This window comes from Callospermophilus lateralis, chromosome 3, assembly GCF_048772815.1.
Source record: "Callospermophilus lateralis isolate mCalLat2 chromosome 3, mCalLat2.hap1, whole genome shotgun sequence".
Classification (NCBI taxonomy): domain Eukaryota; kingdom Metazoa; phylum Chordata; class Mammalia; order Rodentia; family Sciuridae; genus Callospermophilus; species Callospermophilus lateralis.
In genome coordinates this window covers 3,183,339-3,207,728 of record NC_135307.1, presented here as the reverse complement: position 1 = coordinate 3,207,728, position 24,390 = coordinate 3,183,339, and the positions used below count along the sequence as shown (strand labels likewise).

At 64.1% G+C, this 24,390-nt stretch overlaps 1 protein-coding gene across 1 annotated transcript in view; it reads left to right on the top strand.

The window, feature by feature from the left end:
• The window catches only part of Kif26a (kinesin family member 26A), a 34,847-nt gene extending 11,277 nt beyond the window's left edge, over positions 1-23,570 (top strand). Inside the window, exons 3-16 of the mRNA XM_076849547.2 lie at positions 497-940; positions 6,276-6,469; positions 11,641-11,830; positions 15,949-16,161; positions 16,703-16,796; positions 17,094-17,356; positions 17,458-17,641; positions 17,716-17,878; positions 18,086-18,248; positions 18,812-21,734; positions 22,426-22,628; positions 22,728-22,748; positions 22,992-23,142; positions 23,310-23,570. Of these exons, the coding sequence (XP_076705662.2) occupies positions 497-940; positions 6,276-6,469; positions 11,641-11,830; positions 15,949-16,161; positions 16,703-16,796; positions 17,094-17,356; positions 17,458-17,641; positions 17,716-17,878; positions 18,086-18,248; positions 18,812-21,734; positions 22,426-22,628; positions 22,728-22,748; positions 22,992-23,142; positions 23,310-23,491 (5,388 nt within the window). The 3' untranslated portion in view covers positions 23,492-23,570. The remainder of the gene's footprint in view (positions 1-496; positions 941-6,275; positions 6,470-11,640; positions 11,831-15,948; positions 16,162-16,702; positions 16,797-17,093; positions 17,357-17,457; positions 17,642-17,715; positions 17,879-18,085; positions 18,249-18,811; positions 21,735-22,425; positions 22,629-22,727; positions 22,749-22,991; positions 23,143-23,309) is intronic.
• Positions 23,571-24,390: the final 820 nt, after the last annotated feature.

The following is a 24,390-nucleotide window of genomic DNA, read 5'->3' as shown; positions in this document are numbered from 1 at the left end:
GACCTCGCCTACCCAGGGTCCTGTCAAACATTCTTGGTGCCCGACTTCATTCTCCAGCTGGCTGGAGACCTGGGGAGGCAGGGAGAGGGTCTCTAGCACTCTCCCACCCCACCCCACCCTGCTCATCTGCCCAGTGAGGGAGGCTCCTGTGGCTGCTCCCGCTGGCCTCCCGGCCCGACCCGGGCCAGGCCTTGGCCCAGGGTCCGGTTGTCCAGGAGCCGCCAGCACGCCTTGTTAGCTGCGAGCTGTGAGGTTAGTGACGGCGCGAGAGGCGCGTGGCTATCACGGGCACCATGAACCTCACTATTAAGTTCCAATAATTATTTTCCTGCTGGGCTCCTGTGGATGGAGCTGTGTGGGGCTTATTAATCAGTTATGGATGGCTCCGTGGCCTGGCGTCAGCCCTCTGTGCTGCAGAGGTGAGGCCTGGGTGTGGGCTCTGCGCCTGCCCTCCCATCCCAGCACTGACTGAGCCTTTGTCCCTTGCTGTCCTCAGGATCCCTGCCTCTCTGCTCTGCTTCTTGACAAGCTGCCTGCTCCCGGGGTCCTACCCTCCTGCCGCCCGGAGGCCGAGAGCCGCTGCGACGTCTGCACCATGCACCTGCACCAGCTCACACGGGAGGCCCTGCGCCTGCTCCAGGCCCCTGCCGGCCGAGGGGACCCTGACGCCCCTCCAGGAGGCCCCGTGTCCCCCAGTGCTGGAACCATGAGCAGCCCCAGGGATGCCCCTGGACCAGCGGGTCCTGCAGGGAGACAGCCCTCAGCGGGGCCTGACAGGAGGAAGGGGATGGCCTGGCCGTCTGGGCCCAGTGTCCAGGTGTCTGTGGCACCGGCAGGCCTGGGCGGGGCGCTGAGCACGGTCACCATCCAGGCCCAGCAGTGCTTGGAGGGCATGTGGAGCGTCTCAAGAGTCAACAGCTTCTTGCCACCCACCTGCCTGGTGAGTGTTCTGGGTGGGTCAGAACTGGGTCCCCTCCCAGGGCCCCACATTCAAATGCCTCGTAGGGGCGGCTTCTGCAGGGAGGACTGTGGCATAGGGGTCCCCAGACCTTCCTGAGACCCGCATCAGGTGCCCTGGGGGAGTGGAGTGGCTGTCACCATCTTAGTCTTGCTCCTGAGGTCACGGGTGATGCTGTGGCCAACGGAGGGACTCAAGGTCTCCTGGACAGTTCCAGTCCTTACACTGGGTTAGGACAGAGGGAGTGGCTCCCAGTGAGGAGCTGCCACACTAGGCTTCCCAGAGGGGCACGACTCAGGGGACAGGTCTGGAAGAGCCACGTGAAGGATGGGGCCTCACCGGTGGCCAGGTTCTCAGCCCACTGCCATGCTGGCTGTTGTGCTCGGAGGAGGCCAGAGACTGTGTTGACTGGAGGTGTCCCAGCCTCCCTCCCACAGCCTCTCCAGGGCTCTGGCTCCACTGGAGCTGGCTCTGCCGTCCTGACCAGGGCGGGCTGCTTTCATGGAGGGACCAGGTGGTCAGCTGCATGGCCAGTGGCCATCTCTGCAGCTGCTCTTCTCTTGGCCCTGGAGCCTGCTGGATGGAGTCTCTTTCCTGGGGGTCTCAGAGTGGGAGGCCTGCTGTGTTGGGGGTCTCCTGGGGGGCCGGAGGATGTGGTTTGGGTTTAGGAAGGTGTGGGGCCTCTGGGGGGACCTGTTCCCAGAAGAGCACCCTGCATAAGCCCCACCTGACTTGGGGTCACTTCTAGGGACACCATGCCCTTAGTTGTAGCCACTTGCTTGTTGAAGACTGAGACAGAGGACCCACCAGTGTGTGCCCAGTGTTGATCTGGGTTCCCCAGGTGGACAAAGCAGGAGGACCCAGCAGGAAGAGTAAATGGTCTGAGTGGAGCTGGAGCTGGAGGCTTATGGAGGGTCCCCCTGCATAGCCATCTGGGGCCAGGGCAGAAGGCCCTGCGGTGGCTGTGCCCAGTATACTTCCAGGTGGCACAGGCCAGCTGCATGGGCTCTCCTGTTGGCAGTCTCTTAAGTGAGCAGGTGGGTCCTTGGCCTCTGACCCCCAGGGTGGTTAAAGGACGTAGGCAGAGGTACAGGTCCCACAGCCACTGGGCAGTATTGATACAAGACAGGCCCTGTCCCACCTCTGCTGGCTGGCCCCACTGACTCTGGTGACATGGTGCTGCCTGGATGTGGTGTGGCCCGAGGCTCCTTGAGCTGAGACCGTCCCTGGGCTGGCTGCTAGGCTGCCCCTCGGGTCCACTGGTACTAACCTCGGGGCGGGGTGCATACGAGGCTCTCAGGAAGAGCTCTCAGGAAGAACTGACGTTAACTGGCCTCCAGTGGGTGTGACGACTCACTGTAGGACTGGCTTTGCTGCCCCAGCCTGGACAAGAGGCCCCTCCACTCGCCCTCCCAGGAAGATTGCAAGAGGAGGCCAGCCCCTCTGGGTCTCCTGGCCTGACGTCTGGAGGAGAACACTGGGGCAGCCCTGGGACAGGGAGGGCGCAGATGCCAACTTCTGTTTAGCTGAGCTGAGAGGTTTCTTGAAGGGGGCAGTGTGGGCTGGGCTCCAAGGGCTGGAGGCTGAGGTGGTGGCCCAGAGCTGCCTCTCCCCCACCCCACCCCATCCACAGCCAGCCTGGCCGATCCCCTGCGTTTTCTGGGAATGGGTGAGGCTGACTGTGCTTGGTGTGGTGGTGCGGTGGTGGGGGACAGTGGGGGCACTGGCCCCAGGTCGGGCAGCCCCCGCTGGTGGCCAGCAGGCCATGGAACGTGGGCGTGTAACGCACGTGCTCCCTGCTTTATGAGCAGTTGTGTTCAGGGCAGGCGGGCAGGGATTTATAATTAGAGCATAGTCCCAGCCATCAATAGGGGGATTATTGGAACTGTAAATAGGACTCGAGGACCCAGGTGAGGTGTGTCCCCGGGTCAGGGCATCGATCCTAGAGATGGCCTGGCACTCGCCATGCTGTGTGCTGCTGTGGAGGCCCCAGGGTCCAGCCCCCTGGTCTCGTAGCTGTTGGGCAGCCTGCGGCCCCCTGTCCTGGGATGTGGAACTGAGTGGGCAGGGCTTGGCCTAGTGGGTACTGTCATCTTGGCTGAGGCCAGTGTGGGATGCTGGGAAGGAATGGCCAGGCCTGACCAGAAGGGCTGGACCTTGGAGTAGGAGGAAGGGACCCAGGGCTCCAAGGGTGCAGAGTATTGGAGGCCATGCTGGAGCCTGCCCTGGTCGTCCTGCTCTGGGTCTTTCTGTGGCCATGACTGTCCTGGAGAGCCCTGAGTCCTGGTAGAGCAGCCAGGGCCAGCTTGGTGCCATCAGAGGCCCCTCCCACATCCAGCATCCACGAGCTCAGAGTGTGGCCCTCTCTGGACCATTCCACCTCCTGAGCATCCAGGCATTTGTGGAGCTGCTGAGCAGGAGGCCCAGCAGTCCATTCTAGACTGTCAGGGGGGGCAGCTCTGCAGAGGAGGGTGCTGGCTGCCCCGGGAGCTGGGCTCTGGGCCTGTTCCTGCCTTGCTAGCTCTGGGGGTGCTGGACTGCCGCAGGCTGCCTCAAACCCCCTGCCTTGGCCTGCTCCTGGGACTGCCAGGCTCTGGACACACTCTTCTGAGAGTGCCCATGGGGACCTTCACAGAGGCCAAGGAAACCTGTGCTCATTGTCCCCCCAGAGGTTGTGGGGTGGAAGCCCTGGCCTCCTGTGGATATCCCCAGAGGACAGCCCAGGAGCGGAGGCCCCTGGAGCTAGGGAGTCTCTCTGTCCCTGGTGCTTGGGTGGCCCTGGCCTGGGGTTTCTCCTGCCTGCCCTGGGCCTGCCTGCTCCCTGCTGTGAGCCTTGCAGGAGGCTGGTGGTGCCCCTGCCCTTGTCCCTTGTCCCTGGCTACAGGCTGGAGGGGGCTTAGGTGGGCTCAGGCCTGGCTCTCCATGATGCATCTTGACTCACTGCTGGTGCCCTGTGCGAGCCCCAGGTCCTGGGTCAGGGGTTGGTAGGGTGGCCCTCTTTTGAGGCTGTGGTGATGCTTCTGTGGTGTGGGAGTGGGCAAGGCCCCTGCGGGGTAGGACTTCCCAGCGTGGGCTCTCCAGGTGCCCAAGGCCTCTGGGTGACGAGGAGGAGCTTCAGGGGGTGGGGGAGTCAGCTCACGGGGCTCGAGCACCCCTTCCCACCTGTGCAGGGTGAGGTAGTGTCTGTGGGTTCAGCCTGACTGCCTGGCCACGCCTCAGCACCCTCTGTAGTGCCTGGGGAGGACACTGGTGGACGCTGTCCTTCAGAGTCCGCAGCTGTGAGTCTGGCCCAGTGCGTGTAGGAAATGGGTGTTTCTGTGTTTCCTAAACCGAGTTTCGCGGCCCCTGGAGGTCTGGAGTGGTGGTCTGGGCCCTGCCGGCAGGCCGGTGTCGGGCGCTGGGAGCGAGGCACGGGCTCTCTAGCCACTGGCCGGCCTCACGCTCCGCTCTCTCGTGCTTTCCCTTCCGTTGCTGCTCTGGCGCCTGCCTGCTGTCTGTCTGGCCGCCCTCCCTGTGTCCCGGCCCCCTTGTTGTGGTCTCCCCTCTTGCCGGCCCTCCCTCCCCACTCCGCCTGGCTTTGGGACGGCTTCTTTTGGCATGCCTGGGCTCTGCTTCTGGCAGGAATTGGCAGTGGCTGTCCACCCGATGGACGGAGCCCTGTCACGGCAGCTCGCGGGACGGTGGAGCCAAGGCACATGCAGGACTCCTGAGACAGGTCAGTGCCGGGAGGCCCCGCCACTACCCATGTGCATCGCCTGGCAGGACTGAGCAGGCCTGCTGGGGTCAGCAGGTGGGTGGGCCAGGGCCCAGCTGTCGGCACTGTGGCCTCCGTCCCCCTGGGCTGGCAGGCAGGCAGGTGCGTGGTGTGGCTGGGCCTGGCACTGGGATGCTGCCTGGGCTCCCTGGGCAGTGCCGTCACTGACTGGTGAGAGCCACCTGTAGCACCAAGTGGGCTGTGGGTGGCACACCTCCTGCCCACCTAAGAGCCCTTGGCCCTGGGATGTTTGCTGGGTGTCCAGTGGGTGCTCAGCCAAACCCAGCTCTGCTCCAAGGAGCTCTGGTGGCCAACATCATGATTAATTCTTTTCTATGCCACTCTGCTCAGCAAGGGAATTCAGATCTTAAAACAAAGGGATACAAAAATACTTTGAGGTGAGAGAGTGGCTTGGAGAAAGGGAAGGCTGGCCAGGCTGGGCTCTGAGGGGTGTGGAGGAGTTCCTGCCTCAGGCTGTGGTGGGTATGGTGTGCTGGCCAGTGCCTGGTGAGCCGCTCCAGCTTCCCCTTTCTCCAGGCTCTAGGTTTTCCCTGTATTGCCACTGACCTTTCCTTCCTGCAACTGTGGGGAGTGGCCACTGCTCTGGGGGCCAGGAGGATGCTGGGCTTCCACTGATCGTTCACAGACAAGTTCTGCTCCATGTCCTAAAAAGGGTTTGGAAGTCATTGTTGGCTGTGGGCTTGGCAGGGTGAGACTCTCCTCCATGGTGAGGAGGACTCTTTCTGGAATGTTCCTTCCTGGGCCTGGGTGGCATACCTGCTTCTAGCCTGTGCCCCTTGGGAGACCCTGAGGACAGTGGGCTCTTCCAGACTAGACCTGCGTCCTCAGCCAGGGCACTGCAGCCCTATGCCAGCCCGACAGAGGACGCCACGGGCAGGTTTACTCCGCTCGGTGGAGCTGGGAGGCTGGGAGGGTCTGGAGCAGCTGCCCCCGGGGGAGAGGTGAGCCCCTGCCCCCCAGAGCCAGTGCTGCCTGGGGTCTAGGGCTCCAGATATGCTGCGAATCACAAGCGGAAGCTGGTCCTGGGTCCGCTGGGTGCATCCTGGGGAGCATTTAATTACATTTGAGCTTCATTATGGGGCTGTCTCCTTTCTGGAATTTATTTTAGCTAATTAGTTGGAAATGCCAGAGTAGTATTTCAGACAGCGGAAGCACAACACGTCCTCCTACGTGGGCAGTTAGTGCTTGTGCCAGATACTTACTGAGGTTTTTGTCTGATTGTGTCTCTGGGCACCCGCATGTGGTCCAGGTGAGAGGGGTACAGGGCCCTGTCCAGCTGCCTTGACCTCGGGGGTCACTGCATTTCTAGAACCAGGCCCTGGTTGCAGGGCCCCTGCCATGGCAGACCAGGTGCACGCCGTGGCTGGCCCAGGGTCCTCCTGCCTTGCCTTGGGAGCCAGGCCTTCTCCCTGCCTCGGTCTCCCAGCCTCTTGGCCAGGAGTCAGGGCAGGGGTGTGCCGGGGTTGGGCACACCCCTGGTGCCTGGGCCGCGGGCGTGTCTGCTGCCCCTCTGCTCCTCACCTGGACTCTCCTTCCCTGCAGGCTGAGGCAGCGGTGGCTGCTGTGGCGGTGGCAGACACGGTCCGAGATGGTCCCCCCATGGCGGGCCCTGATGGCGTGTCCAAGGTGTGGGGCCGTGGGGGGGCCTGCACATCGGCTCTGGTCACTCCAGCCCCAGGCGCCTCGGCAGGGGGCTCTACAGGCCCCTCGTCGGCTGCAGCCTCCTTCTTTATAAGGTAAGTCCTCCCGGGGCTGTTTGGGCTGCAGTGTGCACCAGAGTCCTATGGAGGGTGATGAGGGCACCTGGGCCCCTGCCCCTGATGGCCTCTTAGAACGGGGCCTTGCCAGCTGCTCACCCAGTGGGTGGAGGTGGGGACGCAGGTGTAGCTGGCTGCCCAGCGCTGGTGCCCTGGCTTTCTGTCCCAGGCTAGAGCTGGGTTTCTGGGAGTGACTGGCTGTGGTTTGCAGGCTCAGACCCTGGAATGCCCAGCAGAAGCCGGGATATGGCGGTGATCTGGTTCCTGCAGAGGGAACATGGTGCTCAGGGTGGGGAGGTGGGGGTTGGCATGCAGGAGCAGAGTCTTCTCCCCCGCCTCAGCCCCAAGGCGGACCCAGGCCCGTGGCTGGGGGATGTGGATCACAGGATGTAATCGCGGTAATGAGTGGTAATGGCGAGCCCAGCTGCGGGTCAGTGTCCCATTAGCAGCCCGCCCGGGTGCTGATAAGCCTGTCCATGAATCACGCCAGGCAGGCGGGAGGGGACGCCTTATCAGTGCTGTTCCGGGGGCTGCAGGCCTGATTGGGGAGTGACGGGGCATATGATTAGGGCATTGTAGTGCTGGGCTGAGGGACAGGCTGGCGGCTGTGTGGGTCTGCCTCCTGATGGATGTGGCCTCAGCAGCCACCCCAATCAGGTGCAGAGGGCCCTGCTGGACCCTCTGGGGCGGGGGGGTCCTTCCCAGCCTGCTTAGGCGTGTGCCAGCAGTGGTCAGGGCAGTGCCCTGGGAGAGTGCAGCTGGTCCTGTCCCACCCTGCCTTGTCCTGATTTTCAGGGCCTCTGCCCTGGGGCTCCTGGGGGACCGTTCCTAGGTGGGAATGGAAAGGAGATTTCCTGCAAAGAAAAACCACCTCCGCGCCCCTGGGGCCACCCTGCCGCTGAGGCCCCTGGTGTTTGAGGAAGGGTCTTGTCACTGAGGAGTGCAGGGCGGTGTCCGTCCCCCACACCGGCTCATTAGCCACCCCGAGCCCCAGCAGAGCGGGCGCTGTGCCTTTTGTCTCCGCCAAGGCTGGCGCTGCTCCCTGCCTGCTCAGCGGCTGACCTTGGGAAGTTACCATAGAAACAAAGAAACAAGCGCATTGGGCTGGGGACCAGAGGCAGGTTTCCCGAGGGGGGAGCCCTGCCGCCTGCCATTACTTCCAGCCCATTAGCTGCCCTGAATCACAGTGAAGGCCCTTCTTCCTGAAGGCCCACGGCAGGTGGTGGGTCCTGGGTCAGGTTGGGGGTGGGCGGCCTGCCAGGTGATGGTCCAGGCAGGGAACCCTGGTGAGACCCTGACCCAGGGGGTGAGATCAGGGGTGCTCTCTGGCTTGCTTGCTGGCTTTGTGGGGTGGGGACAGGGCTTGTCAGAGTCATCAAGAGACCACGGGACTTGGGCTCCTGCTGGCATGTCCTGGGCTCCCACCTCTACCCCAGCTGGACCGAGGGCAGCTGGCCTCAGCGTGCCCTGTCCCTGGGAACCTTCTAGGATGGGGTTGGCGGTCTTTCTGTGGAAGTGGCTGGTGGGTCTTGGGCACTGGAGGCGGCTGGAGGGTTGAGTAGGAGCCTGGTAGGGGCATTTGCCAAGTGGGGCAGAGGGGAGCCGGAGGCAGGGGGAGTCAGGGCTCCCAGTCCTGCAGCCCCCAGGCGAGGCTTTGCCCTTCCTCTGTGTGCTCATCTCTGGGGGGCTGAGGGGGCTTGGAGCCTGGGGCCTTCTCAGGGCCTGCAGGGGTGAGGGGTGGGCAGGGCTGCGGCCTGGGTGGAAAGGCACTGGCTTTAGCCGGCCCCCCGGGACAGTGGTGAGGGCCACTTGTGTGGGCAGGGCCCTGGTAATTGGGTTTTTCTCCCAGGGCTCTGCGGGCCTGCATTGGAGCTCCCCTTCCCTTCTGAGAGTGCCCCACCCAGCAGCCTGCATCTCCTCTCTCTGAGATGCCCTGTCAGAGTGCTGCCCACCTGCCCGCCCTCCTCCCTTTCTGTGGTGGGAAGAGGGCCCCTCTGGGGCCTGGAATCTGGTCTTGGGAAGAGCCCCTGGGGGCGTCTCCTGGGCAGACTTGGGTAGGGGACGGGGTGCTTCCCTGCAGCACAGGGACATTGTGCTGCACTCAACAGGACCTGGGGGCCACCAGGGGCAGCCCCCACTGAGCCCCCTGGCATCTGCCTGGATGTCCAGGTTGCCCGGCAGAGCTGCAGGGCCAGGGTGGGCTCTGGGCAGAGGCGCTGCTCACAGGAGCTCTAGCCAGGAAGCCAGGGCAGGAGGGCTCTGTGAACAGGTGTCTCCCAGGTGAGGCTCCAGGTGGTGTGGAGGATGCTGGCTGCAGCAGGCTCGGGAGGCATGGCTGCTCTCCACAGCCAGGGTCAGGGCGCCCGGTGGCCCTGTAGACCCTCCTGCTGCCCGGAAGCTCTGGGTTGGCCGTTCAGGCCCCCTTGGTGCAGGGACGTGCTTCTCGGGGTGGTGCTGTCTCTGTCCCTGCTGCTCAGGACCAGGTTTGTGCCCTTGAGGCCGGGGCCATGGAGGGCTGGAGGTCTCCGTGGGCTGACGCATGGTAGCCAGTGTGTGCTGGACATCTGGGAGTCTATCCCTGGCCTGAATCCATCAAAGGGGAAAGTGCCTGTCTTGGGGCCGCCCTGCCTGGCCCAGGCTGGACTCATGCCCAGGAGCTGAGCTGTAAAAGCAGACACCTGAGGGCTGGGTGGTGGGGAGGGGCTGACGGGGGCAGAGGGAGGAGGGGCCCCTCTAGTTAGGTGGGACCCTGGGTGGGGACGCTGGCCATAACCATCCAGGATCTGCCTAGATGGCCTAGGGCCTGGACATGCGCATGGCGGGCTCCTGGTGGCCCGAGGTTTGCACAGACCCTGGCTCCCAGGAGGGTCACGGGACAGAGCTGTCTGTGGCTGCCCATGTGACTGACGAGCAAAGCCAGTCTTGCCCATGGCCCCCACTTTACTCCAGCCCTCATGACTTCCCATGGGGAGCAGTTGGGCCTCTGAGTCCCCTCCAGGCTTAGGGACACAGTGTGTGTGGGCCTGGGTTGGAGCTGGGATGGGCCTGGGGGCAGAGTGACTGCAGAATCCAGCAAGGGTGGGGAGGTGGTTCTGGGTGGTGTGCCTTGGCCACTGCCGTCCCCCTGGAGGGCTAGCCCGCACCCTGCCCTTGAATCCTGGGAACAGGCACCGGGTGCAGATGTAGAGGTACTCTGGGACCCTCCTCACCCTGCCCCTGGGCCTCTCTGGCATCCACCGAGCCCTGGCCTCATTTAATCGGGGGCAAGACTGCAGCTTCTTCCCACGAGGCCCCTGAGGAAGCTGTAAGGTAACCCCAGAGGAAGGGTGGGTCCAGGGCAGGAGGGGCTGCGGTGGCAGGAGGTCGGCAGAGCCCTGGAACAGACTGATGAAATTCAAGCCTGCTCACACTGCTGACCTCAGTGGATGGCACAGGCTGCCTGCTGCTGGCCTCCCCAGGGGTGGGATGTGGCTCTGCCTTTTAGGGTCCCCTGCCTTGGCTTCCCACCCTGCAGCAGGTGCACCGTTGTGCTAGGCAACAGGGCTGGGCTCCTTCTGCAGGAGGTGTGCTGTGAGGTTCCGGGGCAGGCGGCGGGGGGGGGGGGGGGGGGCACAGAGGCCTGCTGGCAGGTGGTTAGAGGTGGAGGGCCTGGGCTCAGGCCTCTGTGAGGCGCTCCAGGGGCTGCGTGAGGCCTGAGGGCAGTAGACACAGGCCTGGATCCCCAGGACGCAGGTGCCACCGCTGCCATCAGCTCAGGACCGAGGAATTCAAGTCTCCGAAGACGAGGACTCCTGGCGTGGGAACTTGTCTCCTGCCCTGCTTCGCCTGGGCGCGCACGGTGCCTGCTGGGGCTCTGTGGAGGACTCCTCTGTGTGTTGTAGATTACTTTTATTTTTCTGTGGTGACACCTCGCTAGGAGGAAGCCATCCCCGGGGTCTCTTAAAAGACAACTCTTATTAAAGATGAGAGAGTTTCTCGAACGCCGCCCACAGAGCTCCCCGCGGTGGGAGGTGGGGCGGAGGCTGAGTGGCCCCAGGTGTGGGCCCTTCTGTGTTGGGTCCTGGGCGGACAGAATAGACCCAGGGAGCTGGGCAGGGAGGGGGCTTTGTGGGGTAGGGCTGGGAGGGGAGCTGTAAGCGTCACTGGTGCTGCCTGGCTCCCGCCTGCAGCCTGCTCACTTCCTAGTGGCCTGCCCCTCACCAGGGGCTTCTCTACTGGAAGATCAGGAAGGGCTCAGCCAGGGCCACCTGTGCCCACTTCCATGTGGGAGATGACCCTGGGTTGCCTGTGCTGGAGGACATGGGGTGGGTTGTGCAGACCTGGTGCTGGGCACAGGACGTGGGCCCTGGGTGGGTGTGCCCAGGGGAGTGACTGTATACAGCAGGAAGGTGGAGGGCTGGGGGCTGCCAGGAAGCCCACCTCAGGAACTGGTGAGACCAGGCACAGCAGACTGACCTGGGATGTGTCCCTGGGTCTGCTTGAGGCCCGGCCTGTGGTGCCTGGGCCCGTCCTGTGTGGGTGCATCCTGGATTTGTGTCTGCTGGGTACCCTGGGAGTCCACAACAGTGGTTGCCAGACTCTCAGGTGTGGGCGCCCATCAGAGGGCCCAGGGGCTGCTCCCGCTGACTATGGTATCCACAAAGGACCGAGGCTGTCTCCTCTGGGGAGGGCCAGGCATGGTACTCATGGTAGCACCATTAACTGATTGCCTCGTATATGCAGGCACCTTGAAGGGACCACATGAGGGCTACCAGGGGTCACGTTATTCCACCTTACAGGTGCAGGCACTGAGGTCCTGCTGCCTGCAGGTGGTGGCCTGCAGCCTGTCTCCCACAGCAGCTGCAGGACTGGAGACAAAGACAGTGCTTTTCAGGGCCCCACACAGAGCAAGGAGTGGTTCTGCGTCTGCCTGTACCCCTGGTCACCCGCCTGGCCTTGGTGCTGGGCATAGCTGCCAGGGAGGGGACACTGCTGTGGCTCCAGCAGTCCCACCTGGAGAGGCGACGCTCCGGCCCTGCAGCCACACTCTGGCCACGTTTCCTTGGAGTCTCCTGGCAGGGTGGGTGGAGTCTGAGGGCGAGGTAGCCGTATGTGTGTGTGGACACAGTGCTATAGTGACAGAGATGGCTGCTGGTGCTTCTCCTCCCCAGGGCTGCCCAGAAGCTCAGCCTGGCCTCCAAGCGCAAGAAGCACCATCCTCCACCTGCCCCTGCTGCCCGCGGTACCTCTACCTACCCCACGGACTTCAGTGGTGTCCTGCAGCTGTGGCCACCCCCGGCGCCCCCCTGCCTTCTCAGGGCTGCCTCCAAGACCAAGGATAACCCTGGCAGCTTCGGAAAGGTAGACCAGCCCCGAGGTCAGGGGTGTCTGGGAAGGTGCAGGCGGTGGAGGGGCCCCACTTCACTCTCCCAGTTTGGGCAAGATGGTCAGCAGGGGTGCAGTTGGGGAGGCTGGGGCCCTGAGGAGCAGCGCCCAGGAGGAAGCAGGAGGCTTGGAGACTTCCTGTGGCAGGGCTGCAGGAAGTGGTGTGAGGTTGTGTGTCGGGGGGCCCCTGGGGGCATGTGCTGGACAGCCAGGTCGTGAACTGTGGGACCCTTGCTCCGGGGTCCTCTTTGCCTTGTCCTCACTGGATTCTGGGAGGGAGGTGGGATGCCCTCTCCTAAGTCACCATCTCCAGGCAGATCCCAGCCATGGCCACTGAGAGAGGAGTTGATTTGGGGGCCCTTGTTTCATGTGGGGACACAGCGGCCTGGAGAAGGCAAGGGCTCTGATTGGGACAGGCTGGCTGGTCCTGGCCCCTCTCCAGAGCTCTGGCCCTGGGCCCTGTGGGTTGCTGCTCCCGAGGGGCCTAGACAAGCACCTCACCTCAGCCTGAGGGGCATCTGAGCTGGGACTGTGTGCTCGCCTGGGCACGGCGGATGCTTGGTGCACAGCAGATGGGGGGCAGGCTCACAAGGCGTGGGGCCACAGGGGGACCCCAAGCCAGATGTGTGTCCGTGGGCTTTCCTCTGGCCTGTTGCCTTCTCTGCAGCCCAGTCATCCATCCCGGATGCCCTGGCTTCTGCTCAGCACTGCCCAGCCAAGGGGCAGGCCCTATAGGCGGGCACCCTGCTCAGGCCGTCAGCAGGCTTTGTGCTCCCAGGGGCTCCAGCTTCCCAGGGATGGGCCTGGACAGGAAGCTGAGTGTTGCACTGGCCCTGCCCCCAGCCCCAGGGCCCAGGCTGGCCCACCTGCTCTCGCAGCCCCTTCTGGAAGGCAGCTCTCTTCCGTCAGCTGGCCCGTCACAGCATCGTGGGCCAGACCCGCTTCGGTCCAGGAGTCCTTCCCTTACCACATCCCCCTACAAGGGACCTCCTGAGTGTCCATATCTGGGGACGGTTATGGAGCCTCATGGCCCAGGACCCTGCATAGAGTTCAGGATTGATGCCCCGCCCCTGCCAGGCGAGTCGATGGCAGTGAGGCTGCCATTGGCGTCACAAAGCTTACCTGGTGCCTGGACACTAGGTTGGCCAGCCCTGTGCTCAGGGTCAGGAACGGTCAGTGGGCACACGAGCCTCGGGCACCTGCAGTCACCAGGCGAACTCCCCACCTCTGGGCTGACCAGCTGCGTGGATCTGAATAAATCAATGTCCCCTCTTGGTCCCAGGTCACCACACCTGTGGCGTATGTGCTGGCTGGGTGGCCTGGCTCTCTGGGTCCCTGAAGTGGACATTTCATGACCTAGAACTGTTGATTCTGTCTGAGCTACCCTGGGCTCAGGGGCAAGGGCGGCAGCCTGCTGCTTGGAGAGGTGGCTTGCTGCTCCCCTGGACAGGTGCTGGGGTGCAGTGGCTGTCCCTGCCTCACGCACGGCATGGGGGTGAGAAATGGGAGGAGGGTGTTCCCACCCCGTGCTTGTGCCTACCGGGTCTTTGGGCCCTGCTGTGCATGTGAGCTGTGTCTTCCAGCAGTGTCCTTAGGAGGAATCAGCCCCATCCTGTGACCAGGAGGGAGGACGGGTCCAAGCCTGGCTAACTTGGGTGCCCCAGTATCTCCACCTGGGGACAGTCCCATGAGGGGCAGGCAGTCTGGATGCTGGTTTGCCCCTGCCCTGGCCGTGTGGGATGCAGACCTGGAGGACAGCTGGGCAGTCGGGATGGAAGGTGGCACCAGGTTCCCAGCCCAGCACTGGCTCTTGGCTCTGACCCAGGCTGGCCTGGTCACTTAGCCTGTCTGTACCCACTGGGCTTCTGCTTGGCACAGTGGGTGTGGTGGCCACTTCTTCTTCAATTCTCATAGAACCCTAAAGATGACCAAAGTGAGGCCCTGAATGGAAGGACACCTTCCCAAGGTTACAAAGCTAGTGGTGGGTGTGGGGGGACGCTCCCTCAGGCAGGCCATGAAGAAGTGAGGGGCTGCCTTCTGAGCTCAGCAGCCAGAGCTGCCCTGTTCTTACTGTCACTGTGTCATTTCAGGCCCCAAGGTTTCCCTCCACCCCCCAGGGCCAGGCCCAGGGGACTCCAGGCAGCCCTGGACCATTCAGCACCTCCGCCAGACCAGGAGCCCTGGCCTGCAGCCCCCCAGCTCCTGCTACTCCCGGTGCCCCGCACTCCTCCCGCGCCTGGTGTTATTAGTGCTAATGTCACAGCGTCAGAAATGCCTCCTGAAAAGCATTTAATACTGTCACAGGAAAGAAGTTAGATTACATTCAGTTTCTGACATTAATGTGCTACTTAAGATAATTCATCATGTTGTGGTATTAAAAAGACATCCCCTCTGCGAGGTGCAGCACCCCCTCCCTGCCTGGGCCACCTCTGGGAGCTGCAGAGCCTCCTTTTTTATGCAAAATGTGGTTTTCTTCTCTGGCAGGCAGCCGCAGCCATTCAGGGCTTTGTGATGTCTGCACGTGGGGGAGAGGCTTGGTGTGCTTGCCTCCTGAAGACTGTCATTTCCCGTGGTAATGACAGGGTCTCTCCTGGCAGACAATGGCCTGGCACTGGGACAGGGACAGCGGGGGCAGGCTGGACAGTGCAGCCCCTGCCCTGTCCCCTCCCACCTGGGATAAGTGTCTGCTCCAGAGGCAGCCGGCAGGAGGTGTGAGCCCAAGTGGGCTTTGCCACCTCTCTTCCCTGCTAGGAATTTTCTTGAATCTCCAGACCCATTTGGCTCTTGAAGCAGTGAGGGGCTCACGCTGAAAAAAAATTGCCAAAAATTACTGGGAAGTGCGCATTTTTCGTCTGCTTTGCAGCAGCGTCTGGAAATGAAGTAGTTTTGTTCATGTCATCTGGGAATAAAAGCATCGATTCTCGCTTGATGGAGCCCAGGTTCTGATGAGCACAATAGCCAAGTGCTCCTTCGCAGCTCCCAGAGGGTGGGACACCCCACTCCACTCGGGGAGGCTCTGCATATCAATGTGCCGCATGCCCAAGGGGGTGCATGGCGCCTGTGCGCACTTTCCGCGGTAAACCAATTTTACTGGCGTTATGTATCTGCCACTTACAATTAAATCCGTGAAAAATATTGGCTCTGAAATGAGTCTCGGGTAATTTGATTTACACTGACATGGGGAAATCGGAGATTTCATCGGAGAGTGGACGGTGGTGTCCTTCAGAAAGCAGAGCAGTGCCTGGCTCAAGGAGCCCTGACCCAGGGTGGCCCTGGGGGGAACAGTGCCTGCCTGCCAGGTCACACGCCCTGGGGCCCCCTTGCACCCATGATGGTACACAGTGCTTCTCTCTGGGCCCCAGGCCAGCCCTGGTTCCTCTGAGGGCCTGGGGCACAGCCTCAGGGCACATTCAGAGATCTCTTTGGTGCTTTAGAGGGACACCACTGGTTCTGCCATAAGCCCAGGCTGACTGGTCACCTGCAGGGCTCTCAGAACTCAGGCCCCGCTCATCCCACTCACCCTGCCTTGTTCCTCCAGCCACACGGGACTGGGTTATGTATTGGGATCTCCACTGTCTTTCTGCTGACCCCAGTTCTGCAGGGACATAGGGTTTGGGGAGCGTGGCTTTCTGGGCGGGGGTCAGAAGCACCAAGCCCCGGCCCCCTGAGGTGTTTGCTTGTTCATAACACAGCTGTTCTGTCTCCCTGGGGTGTCATGAGGGCCTGGAAGGCCGTGGGCCGGGGCCACTGGGGTGAGGCTTGTGGGGGCAGCAGGGTGCTCCCTGTGCCTGCGCCCAGAGTGCACTGCTTGGCAGGGTCTGAGCACCTTTCTGCTCCTGGAGTGTCTGGGGCCCCCTACCCCTGCTCCTGTTCCTTCCCCGTTCCTGTTCGCACACCCTGCTCTGGGCTTCGTTTTTTTCCTGCCCCGCTGACCTCATATGGGATCCGCTCTGGCTGCATTCCTGCAGTGTCGGGTGCCCATGCTGAGGCCTGGTCCGCTGTCCTGACTCGCACGCGGCTCCTCCTGCCCTGTAATTAGCGGCCAGCTGGGTGGGGGGCGGCGCTCAGCTGCCTGCTCTATATCCGCCCCCCAGGTAAAAGTCATGCTGCGCATCTGGCCAGCACAGGGGGTCCAGCGCTCGGCCGAGTCCACATCCTATCTGAAGGTGGATCCCCGGAAAAAGCAAGTGACCCTCTACGATCCAGCTGCCGGGCCCCCAGGCAGCGCGGGCCTCCGGCGTGCTGGCACTGCAGCTGTCCCCAAGATGTTTGCCTTTGATGCCATCTTCCCCCAGGACTCGGAGCAGGTAGTGGGGCGTAGCTCCCAGGGGCCTGGGGGACAACGGGTGGGGTCTGTGCTGTGTCCAGGAGGGTGAGGGGGAAGTGGGCCCAGTGGAGCCAGTGGCAGTGCCTGCTGGCTCCCTGCCTCAGCTGCCTCTGCCCCCGTCCCTGGGTTCACCCCTCAGCCCTGCCTGTTCCCCGGGCCGGATCTCCCGAGTGCTGCTGGGCGCGTGGGAGCCCACCGTCCTAGGAGGCTTTCTGAGTGGTGCTGTTCCACCCTTATCGTGGGGCACCTGATGCCCCAGGGTCCTGAAGGCAGCGTGGCTGTGCGTCTGCGTCGTCTGGTGTCCTGGGTGTGTGTCCATGCTAGCCACAGCGCTTCTGTCTGGCTAGTGCGTCCTGCACGTGTTGCGTGTACTCTGCTCTTCGCCAACATCCCACGCTTCCTGTGCCTGCAAGAGCTCTGTGCACCTGGCCACGTCGGCCAGCTTAGCTGCCCCATGGGCTGACCACCTGCGTGTGCCCAGAACAGAGGCCTGAACACTTGCCTGGTCTCTCCATCCCTAGGCTGAAGTGTGCTCGGGGACAGTGGCCGATGTGCTGCAGTCTGTGGTCAGCGGGGCTGATGGCTGCATCTTTTCCTTTGGCCACATGAGTCTTGGTAAAGGCTTCCTGTCCCTGTCCCCCATCTGCATTGTTGCAATCCCTGGGCCCTGCGCCTGGGTTGTGGAGGAAGGTGGCTTTCGCTGTGGGCATGTGGGTGGGGTCTCATGGGGTGGAAGCCGGAGCTTCCCAAGCTGGGAGGCAGAGGGATTGCCATGGACAAGAGGCCCCAGGGTCTCAGTAGCCCCTGATTACCCGAGTATCCTAGGCAGGGCCCAGGGGACATGTCCCAAGTCTGCGTGGGTCTGAGGCCCGAGTGGCCGTGCTGGACCCTCATACGCCCCGTGGCCCCCAGGCAAGTCGTACACCATGATCGGGAAGGACAGCTCACCCCAGAGCCTGGGCGTGGTGCCCTGTGCCATCTCCTGGCTCTTCAGGCTGGTGGAGGAGCGCAAGGAGAGGACGGGCACCCGCTTCTCCATCCGCGTCTCGGCCCTGGAGGTGTGCGGCCGGGACCAGAACCTGCGCGACCTGCTGTCTGAGGTGGCCTCTGGCAGTCTCCAGGACACCCAGTCTCCAGGCGTGTACCTGCGAGAGGACCCCACATGTGGGTCACAGGTGCGCCTGTGCCACTGTCCCTCCACGGTCAGAGGGTGGGCAGGGGCTGGGGCTGCATGGCTCTGAGCTCCTAAAGGTGTGGTGGCCTCTACCTTCTCCAGCTCCAGAGTCAGAGCGAGCTGCGGGCACCCACAGCAGAAAAGGCTGCCCTCTACCTGGACGCCGCACTGGCCGCTCGCAGCACCAGCCGGGCAGGCTGTGGCGAGGATGCCCGGCGCAGCTCCCACATGCTCTTCACCCTGCACGTCTACCAGTACCGCGTGGACAAGTGCGGCCAGGGAGGAAGTAGGTGCCTGGGTGGGGGGTGCCAGGAGCCGTCTGCCCAGGGCGTCTCCTGAGGCTCCGCCCTGCACTTTCAGTGTCTGGAGGCCGCAGCCGTCTTCACCTCATCGACCTGGGCAGCTGTGAGGTGGCACCTGGCAGGGGTGGAGAGGCCACGGGGGGACCCCTGTGTCTGTCCCTGTCGGCCCTGGGCAGCGTTATCTTGGCTCTGGTCAATGGGGCCAAGCACGTGCCCTACAGGTGAGTTTAGGCACCTGGGCAGGCACTCTCTGGGGTGGTCCTGGGAGCTGGCCACATTTATGTCCAGGGTGCAAGGCAGACCTGGCTCTGGGCACCGCCCTGGTCCTGGAGGGAGCCTGCCCCTGCTCCAGCCTGGAGCACACACCCCGCCCAGCCTCCTACCCCGAGGCGCTCCCAGGCTGGGCCTCTGAGCCTCTTGGCCCTCAGGGACCACAGCCTCACCATGCTGCTGCGGGAGTCCCTGGCCACCGCTGGCTGTCGGACCACAATGATCGCCCACATCTCAGATGCGCCCGCCCACCACGCCGAGACGCTCAGCACCGTGCAGCTGGCCGCCCGCATCCACCGCCTGCGCAGAAAGAAGGCCAAGGTGGGCTCTGATCCCGTCCGCCTTCCACCCGAGGAACTCCAGGCTACGGTGTCCTCCGGGGGCCTGGGGTGGCAGCAGCAGGGTCCTGTCCTTGCTAGTCTGAGTGTCCCGGGGCCACGGGTGGCATCCACATAGCCCTGCCAGCTGAGCCTGAAGCCCCTGGTGCACTAGGCAGAGGCAGAGCTGCTCCCGTGGGGTGTGGGGTTGCCTGGCCCAGCAGCAGGCCCAGCACCAACCAAGCCCAGGGCAAATGGGACTGGGGCACCCCCATCAGGGGACTTCTTGGCACAAGTCACAGCACCTGAGTGTGGCCTTTGGGGCATTCTGGGATGAGGCAGCACTGAGCTGAATCCTGGGGCCATTCTGTGGCATTTCCGTCTGTCTGTCATGGGAGGGAGAGAAGCCCAGAAGACCTTGTGTTGTGCGCCTAAGTCCAGTGCAGGTCCAGGCGGGGGCAGGAGCTGGACCACAGCCTTGTGCTGTAGAGAGGGTCCAGGGCTGGGGTGGGAGGCCAGGAGGGGTGGAGGGGGCATGCTCATGGGCTCTGCCTTGCCTTCCCCCAGTACGCGTCCAGCTCTTCAGGTGGGGAGAGTTCCTGCGAGGAGGGCCGGGCCCGCCGCCCCCCACACCTGAGGCCCTTCCATCCACGCACGGTGGCCCTGGACCCTGACCGCCCAGTGCCGGGCCTTCCTGGCGACCCTGACTACTCATCCAGCAGTGAGCAGTCCTGTGACACGGTCATCTACGTGGGGCCCAGCGGGGCTGCGCTGTCAGACCGGGAGCTCACCGACAATGAGGGCCCGCCTGACTTCGTGCCCATCATCCCCGCCCTGAGCCGCCGCCGGCCCTCTGAGGGCCCTCGGGACGCTGACCACTTCCGCTGCAGCACCTTCGCAGAGCTGCAGGAGCGGTTGGAGTGCATCGATGGCAGTGAGGGCCCCTGGGGACCCCCAGGTGGCCCTGGTGGAGCTCAGGCCAGCCCTGCCCGAGGGAGCAAGAAGCTCTCGCCCCCTGAGGCTGCGTCTCCCAGGAAGGCTCTGGGCCCTCCGATGGCTGCCAGCACCCCTCGAGGCAGCCCTGGCCCAGATACACACCGGAGCGTCCCTGAGCCTCCCAGGGCTAGTGCCCAGAGTGACCAGAGAAAGGACAACAGCACTTGGCCTGAGCCACCTGCCCCAGACCTGGCCACCGGGGATGGAGGCAGGAGGCCACTGCCCAGCCCCGCCCCTCCGCCACCTCAGCAGCCAGAAGCTTGTGAAGCCCCTGCAGATCCTGGGGGAGGGGGCACCAGCAGCATGGTACGGACACCCCCTGTGGGCATGAGCGGGCAGGCGGGCCAGCCCCCTCCTTCCCCAGACGTGGCCTGCTCCTGCCCATCCACTCGCAGCCGCTGTCTGGATCGCGGCTTGCTGACCACCACGGTGACCCTGCAGCAGCCCGTGGAGTTGAACGGCGAGGACGAGCTGGTGTTCACAGTGGTGGAGGAGCTGCCCCTGGGGGGGCTGGCAGGGGCCACACGGCCCTCCAGCCTGGCCAGCTTTGGCAGTGGCTGCTCTCTGCAGGCCCTGGCCTCGGGTTCTCGGCCAGTCAGCATCATCAGCAGTGTCAACGATGAGTTTGATGCCTACACTTCGCAGGCACCTGAGGGTCCCTGTGGCTCTGCAGGAGCCCTGGAGGGCACGGCCTGGGCAGGCAGCAGCTCTGGCCCGTCCATCAGCTCCTGGCTTAGTGAGGTCAGCGTGTGCACTGCCAATAGCTCCAGCCCTACACCAGGGCCCCCCTTCAGCCCCGACTTCCCAGCAGGATCTGGTCCTGCAGACACCTCTCCCCTGAGCAGTGTCCCAGAGGAGAGCAGCTGCAGGTCCTCGGAGCGTGGTGGGCCCGTCTGTCCTGGTCCAGCCCACAGTCCTCACCCTCGGGAGGCTACTGCAGCAGCCCTGGCTCAGTCTGTCAGGGAGCCCTGGGACGCGTCTCCATGGGGGGCGGCCACAGCTCAGACCATCCACTCCAGCCTCCCCCGGAAGCCTAGGACTACCTCCTTGGCCAGCCGAGCAGGGTGCACCCGCCCCGGCCGGAGCCCACCTGGCCCTGGAGGCCCACTGGAGGACCCCTGGCTGCTCCGTGCTGACGATGGTGACATGCTGCAGCTGGCCTCTGCCGTTGGGGCCTCAAGCCCCACCCTGGGCATCTCCCGGATGCCTGAGGCACAAGCCGTGCTGGCTGGTGCCCAGAGGGTGGTGGACGGGTACGAGGTGGCAGCCAGGGGGTGCCGCAGGCCTGAGGCTGTGGCTCGGATCCCGCCGTTGCGGAGAGGTGCCACCACTCTGGGTGTGACTACACCTGCCGTGTCCTATGGGGACACCCTGACTGAGACCATCTGCTCAGGCAGCCTGAAGGCCTCCCCCAGCAGCAAGAGGAGCTTGGCTCTCAAGGGGGGCTTCTTCCCCAGGCCCAGCGGGGCGGTTCCCCCCACCCCACCTGTGCGCAAGTCCAGCCTAGAGCAGAACTGCGGGGGGTCGGCCCCTCCCCAGGCCCTGGGCCTGCCCCGGGCCGGGGCAGCTGCCGTCTTCCGAGGGGAAGAAGAGTCCAGGCCCAGTGGCCGGGTTGACCACTCCATTCCCAGGGCTACATCCAGCCTGAAAGCTCGAGCTGCCAAGATGGAGGCAGTGCACCGTTCCGCCGGCCACGCATCCCTGGAGCGGAGTGAGGGCCTGGCACACGGCAGCAGCAAGGTCAGGGAGGCCCCCGGGCGGCCACCCAGGGCTGTGCCCAGGCTGGGCGTCCCGCCCACCAGCCCCACGCCTGGGCCTGTCCCTGCCTGTCGGGGCAGCCCGGCTAAGGGAATGGGAGCCCCCAAGCCCCCCACTGGTGGGGCCAAGGGCCGTAGCCTCGTGGCCAGCGGGTCTCGGGCCTTGGGAGCATCAGTGAAGCCACTGGCCCCTGCGGTGGGCAGGACCCCTGGTGGCCCTGTGATGGGTCCCCGGATGGCTCCACGGGCTGCGCCTGGCCTCGGGGCCAAGGCTGGCCGTGGCACCATCATGGGCACCAAGCAGGCGCTCCGGGCTGCCCACAGCCGTGTCCATGAGTTGGCGGCCAGTGGAGCTCCTGGCAGAGGCTCCTCATGGGGGTCGGCCGACTCGGACAGCGGTAACGACAGCGGCGTGAATGTGGCTGAGGAGCGGCCGCCTGTGGGCCCCACCCTGCCCTCGCCCTACAGCAAGGTGACCGCGCCCCGCAGGCCCCAGCGCTATAGCAGTGGCCACGGCAGTGACAACAGCAGCGTGCTGAGTGGGGAGCTCCCACCCGCCATGGGCCGCACCGCGCTCTTCTACCACAGCGGTGGCAGCAGCGGCTACGAGAGCATGATGCGTGACAGCGAGGCCACGGGCAGCGCCTCCTCGGCCCCTGACTCCACCAGCGAGAGTGGGGCCGCCTCCCCAGGCGCCCGCTGCCGCAGCCTCAAGTCCCCCAAGAAGAGGGCCACAGGTGGGTGGTGGCGCCAGTGCCGCTGGGGTGCCACCTGCCCCCCGCCCCGTGCAGGCTCCTGCCTTCCCAGCAGCCCATGCTGGCTCCCGTGCGGCGGGCCTCTGCAGGGCACCTCACAGCTGCGGTCTCTGGCATGGCCTGTAGGGTGCCCGGGTGCGTAGCCCCGATAGTTGCGAGCACCCCTGGGGCATTTGGTGGATAGGATGGGGGCCTGGGCAGTTCATAGGTCAGCAGGGACTGGACAGATGGAAGGAGTCTTCACAGATGCAGGTCCCTGGCAGTTTAAGTGTTGGACGTCCTGGCACAGGGTGGGCACAGGCCCCCAGTTGGTTGGTACACCCGTGTGTGTCTCCTCTGATCCTCATGCCTGAGGTGGGCTCACCCCTGTCCAAGCACAGTCCCCCGGCTGGGCCCCAGGGAGCCAGGCGAGAGCCTGGGCGTGATGTCCCAGCTACCTGGAAACCCTTGCCAAGGCTGCAGGGAACAGTGTTCTGGCCCCTCCCTGACTGGGCAGTGGGGCCAGGGAGTGCTACTAGGGTGGTGTGACCAGTCAGGGGTTGGAGGGTAGCCCGGGGGAGGCTGGCAGTGTGGCTGCTGCTGTGGGCAGTGGTGTGGCTATGCGGGTGGCAGAGGGCTGGAGCTGGGCCCTGGTCTTTGCTCACCAGCGCTTGGCTCTGGCTCTCCCTTCCAGGTCTGCAGCGGCGACGGCTGATTCCGGCCCCACTGCCTGACGCCGCTGCCCTGGGCCGGAAGCCCAGCCTCCCAGGGCAGTGGGTGGACCTGCCGCCGCTGGCTGGCGCTCTGAAGGAGCCTTTTGAGATTAAGGTGTATGAGATCGACGATGTGCAGCGCCTGCAGCGGCACCGCCCACCCCTGCGGGAAGACCCTGCCCAGGTCAGGGCTCGTGGGGCTTGGGGCTGGACACTGGGAGCCAGGGTGGCCGTGTATCCTTGGGGCTCGCCAAGCCTCTGACCTCACCTTCTTTTCCCACAGGCCCCCCAGGATGTGGAGAAGGTAGGAGCCAGCCCTGCCAGCCCTGGGCCTCTGGTGGTCCCTGCTGTCTGCCCAGGAGCTCTGGGCGTGGCCCCCACAGGTCCAGGTCCTACCCTGTCTATGAGGCCCCCATGTGTGCCTGGTGGGTGGAGGGAGGCCATGGCCAAGGCCAGGGTGCTGGGAGCCCTGGGAGCAAGCCACAGCCTGCCCGTGACTGCTTATGGGCCAGGCCTGAGGCCTCTTGCGCCTGTCCCCTGCTGCCAGGGCTCCGCGTGTGTCAGCTCCAAGCTGCGGCTGGCAGAGCGCAGGCAGCAGCGGCTTCGGGAGGTGCAGGCCAAGCGTGACCACCTGTGTGAGGAGCTGGCTGAGACCCAGGGCCGACTAATGGTGGAACCCGGCCGCTGGCTGGAGCAGTGTGAGTGCCCCCCCACTGCTGGGCAGCAGGACCCTCCCCAGCTGTGCCCTGCCCTCTAGTTGCCCTCCAGTGCTGGGGGAGGTTCTAATGGGCCCGGGTACCTTGCCAGGGACTCGGGTGGGGCCTGGTCGCTGCTGGCCCCTGGCTGACCCTGTCCCACCTTCTAGTTGAGGTGGACCCGGAGCTGGAGCCTGAGTCCGCTGAGTACCTGGTGGCCCTGGAGCGGGCCACAGCTGCCCTGGAGCAGTGTGTGAACCTGTGCAAAGCCCATGTCATGATGGTCACCTGCTTCGACATCAGCGTTGCCACCGCCGCCACCATGCCGGGGCCGCAGGAGGTGGACGTCTGAGGCCGGGCACTGGGCACAGGGGGAGGTGTTCAGGGGGTGAGGACAGGACGTGGATGGCGTGAGGATGTCTAGGGGTTAGAGGGAGGAGGATGTGGGGTCTGTGCAGGATGGGGGGCTCAGAGGGGAGACGGAGCGTGGGGAGGAAAGGGCCGGCTGGCCGCGGACAGCAAGTGGGTGCGCAGAGACCGGAAGACTGTCGCCACGGAACAGCCACGCAAGTGCCTTTGACCTTGAGTTGGACTTTGCTTCTTTTCACATTTGGTGCTATGGACTCCAGACACCAGCAGACGGGGTGTGGGCTCTGGCCGCGGCCTGGTGGCTTCCGTGGAGGCCAGTCGCGTTTGCGTCTGACCCACTCCCTTGCAGCAAGCAGTTCTGTAGCAGGACCGACCTGTGCTCACCAGCTCTTTCAGTACCGGGTCCTTTTCCTTCATAGCCTTTCCTTTTGGCAGAGTGGTCGGCGCCAGTGGGGTCTCCCGAGTGGGAAGACCATCCTCGAGTCCCCTCCCTTCCTCGAGGACCCTGCTGTGTCCCGAGCGAGGGCACGGGCGAGGACAGAACCAAGGGTACATGTTGCCTTCTTCCACGGCAGGAATTCTTACCAAAACCACAGCAAAAAAACAAAACAAAAAAAAAACACAAAAAACCAGTCCCGACAGCAGGGTGGGTTTTGTAAGGTTCTGTTGGGTTCCTATTTTTGTATTGTTTTGCTTACAAACACGGATTTGCAGTGGGAATTTGAAGACAAATGATCTATGTTTTTATGGTTTTCTATGGAAAGTCTCCTGGGCTGGAGAGGGCTCTTTCTAGGGGCACCCTGGGCAGGGTGGGGGCACCAAGTGCAGAGCAGCGGTGCCTGCCAAGCCGAGGGATGCCCCGCCCGGCACGTCCGCGTTCCT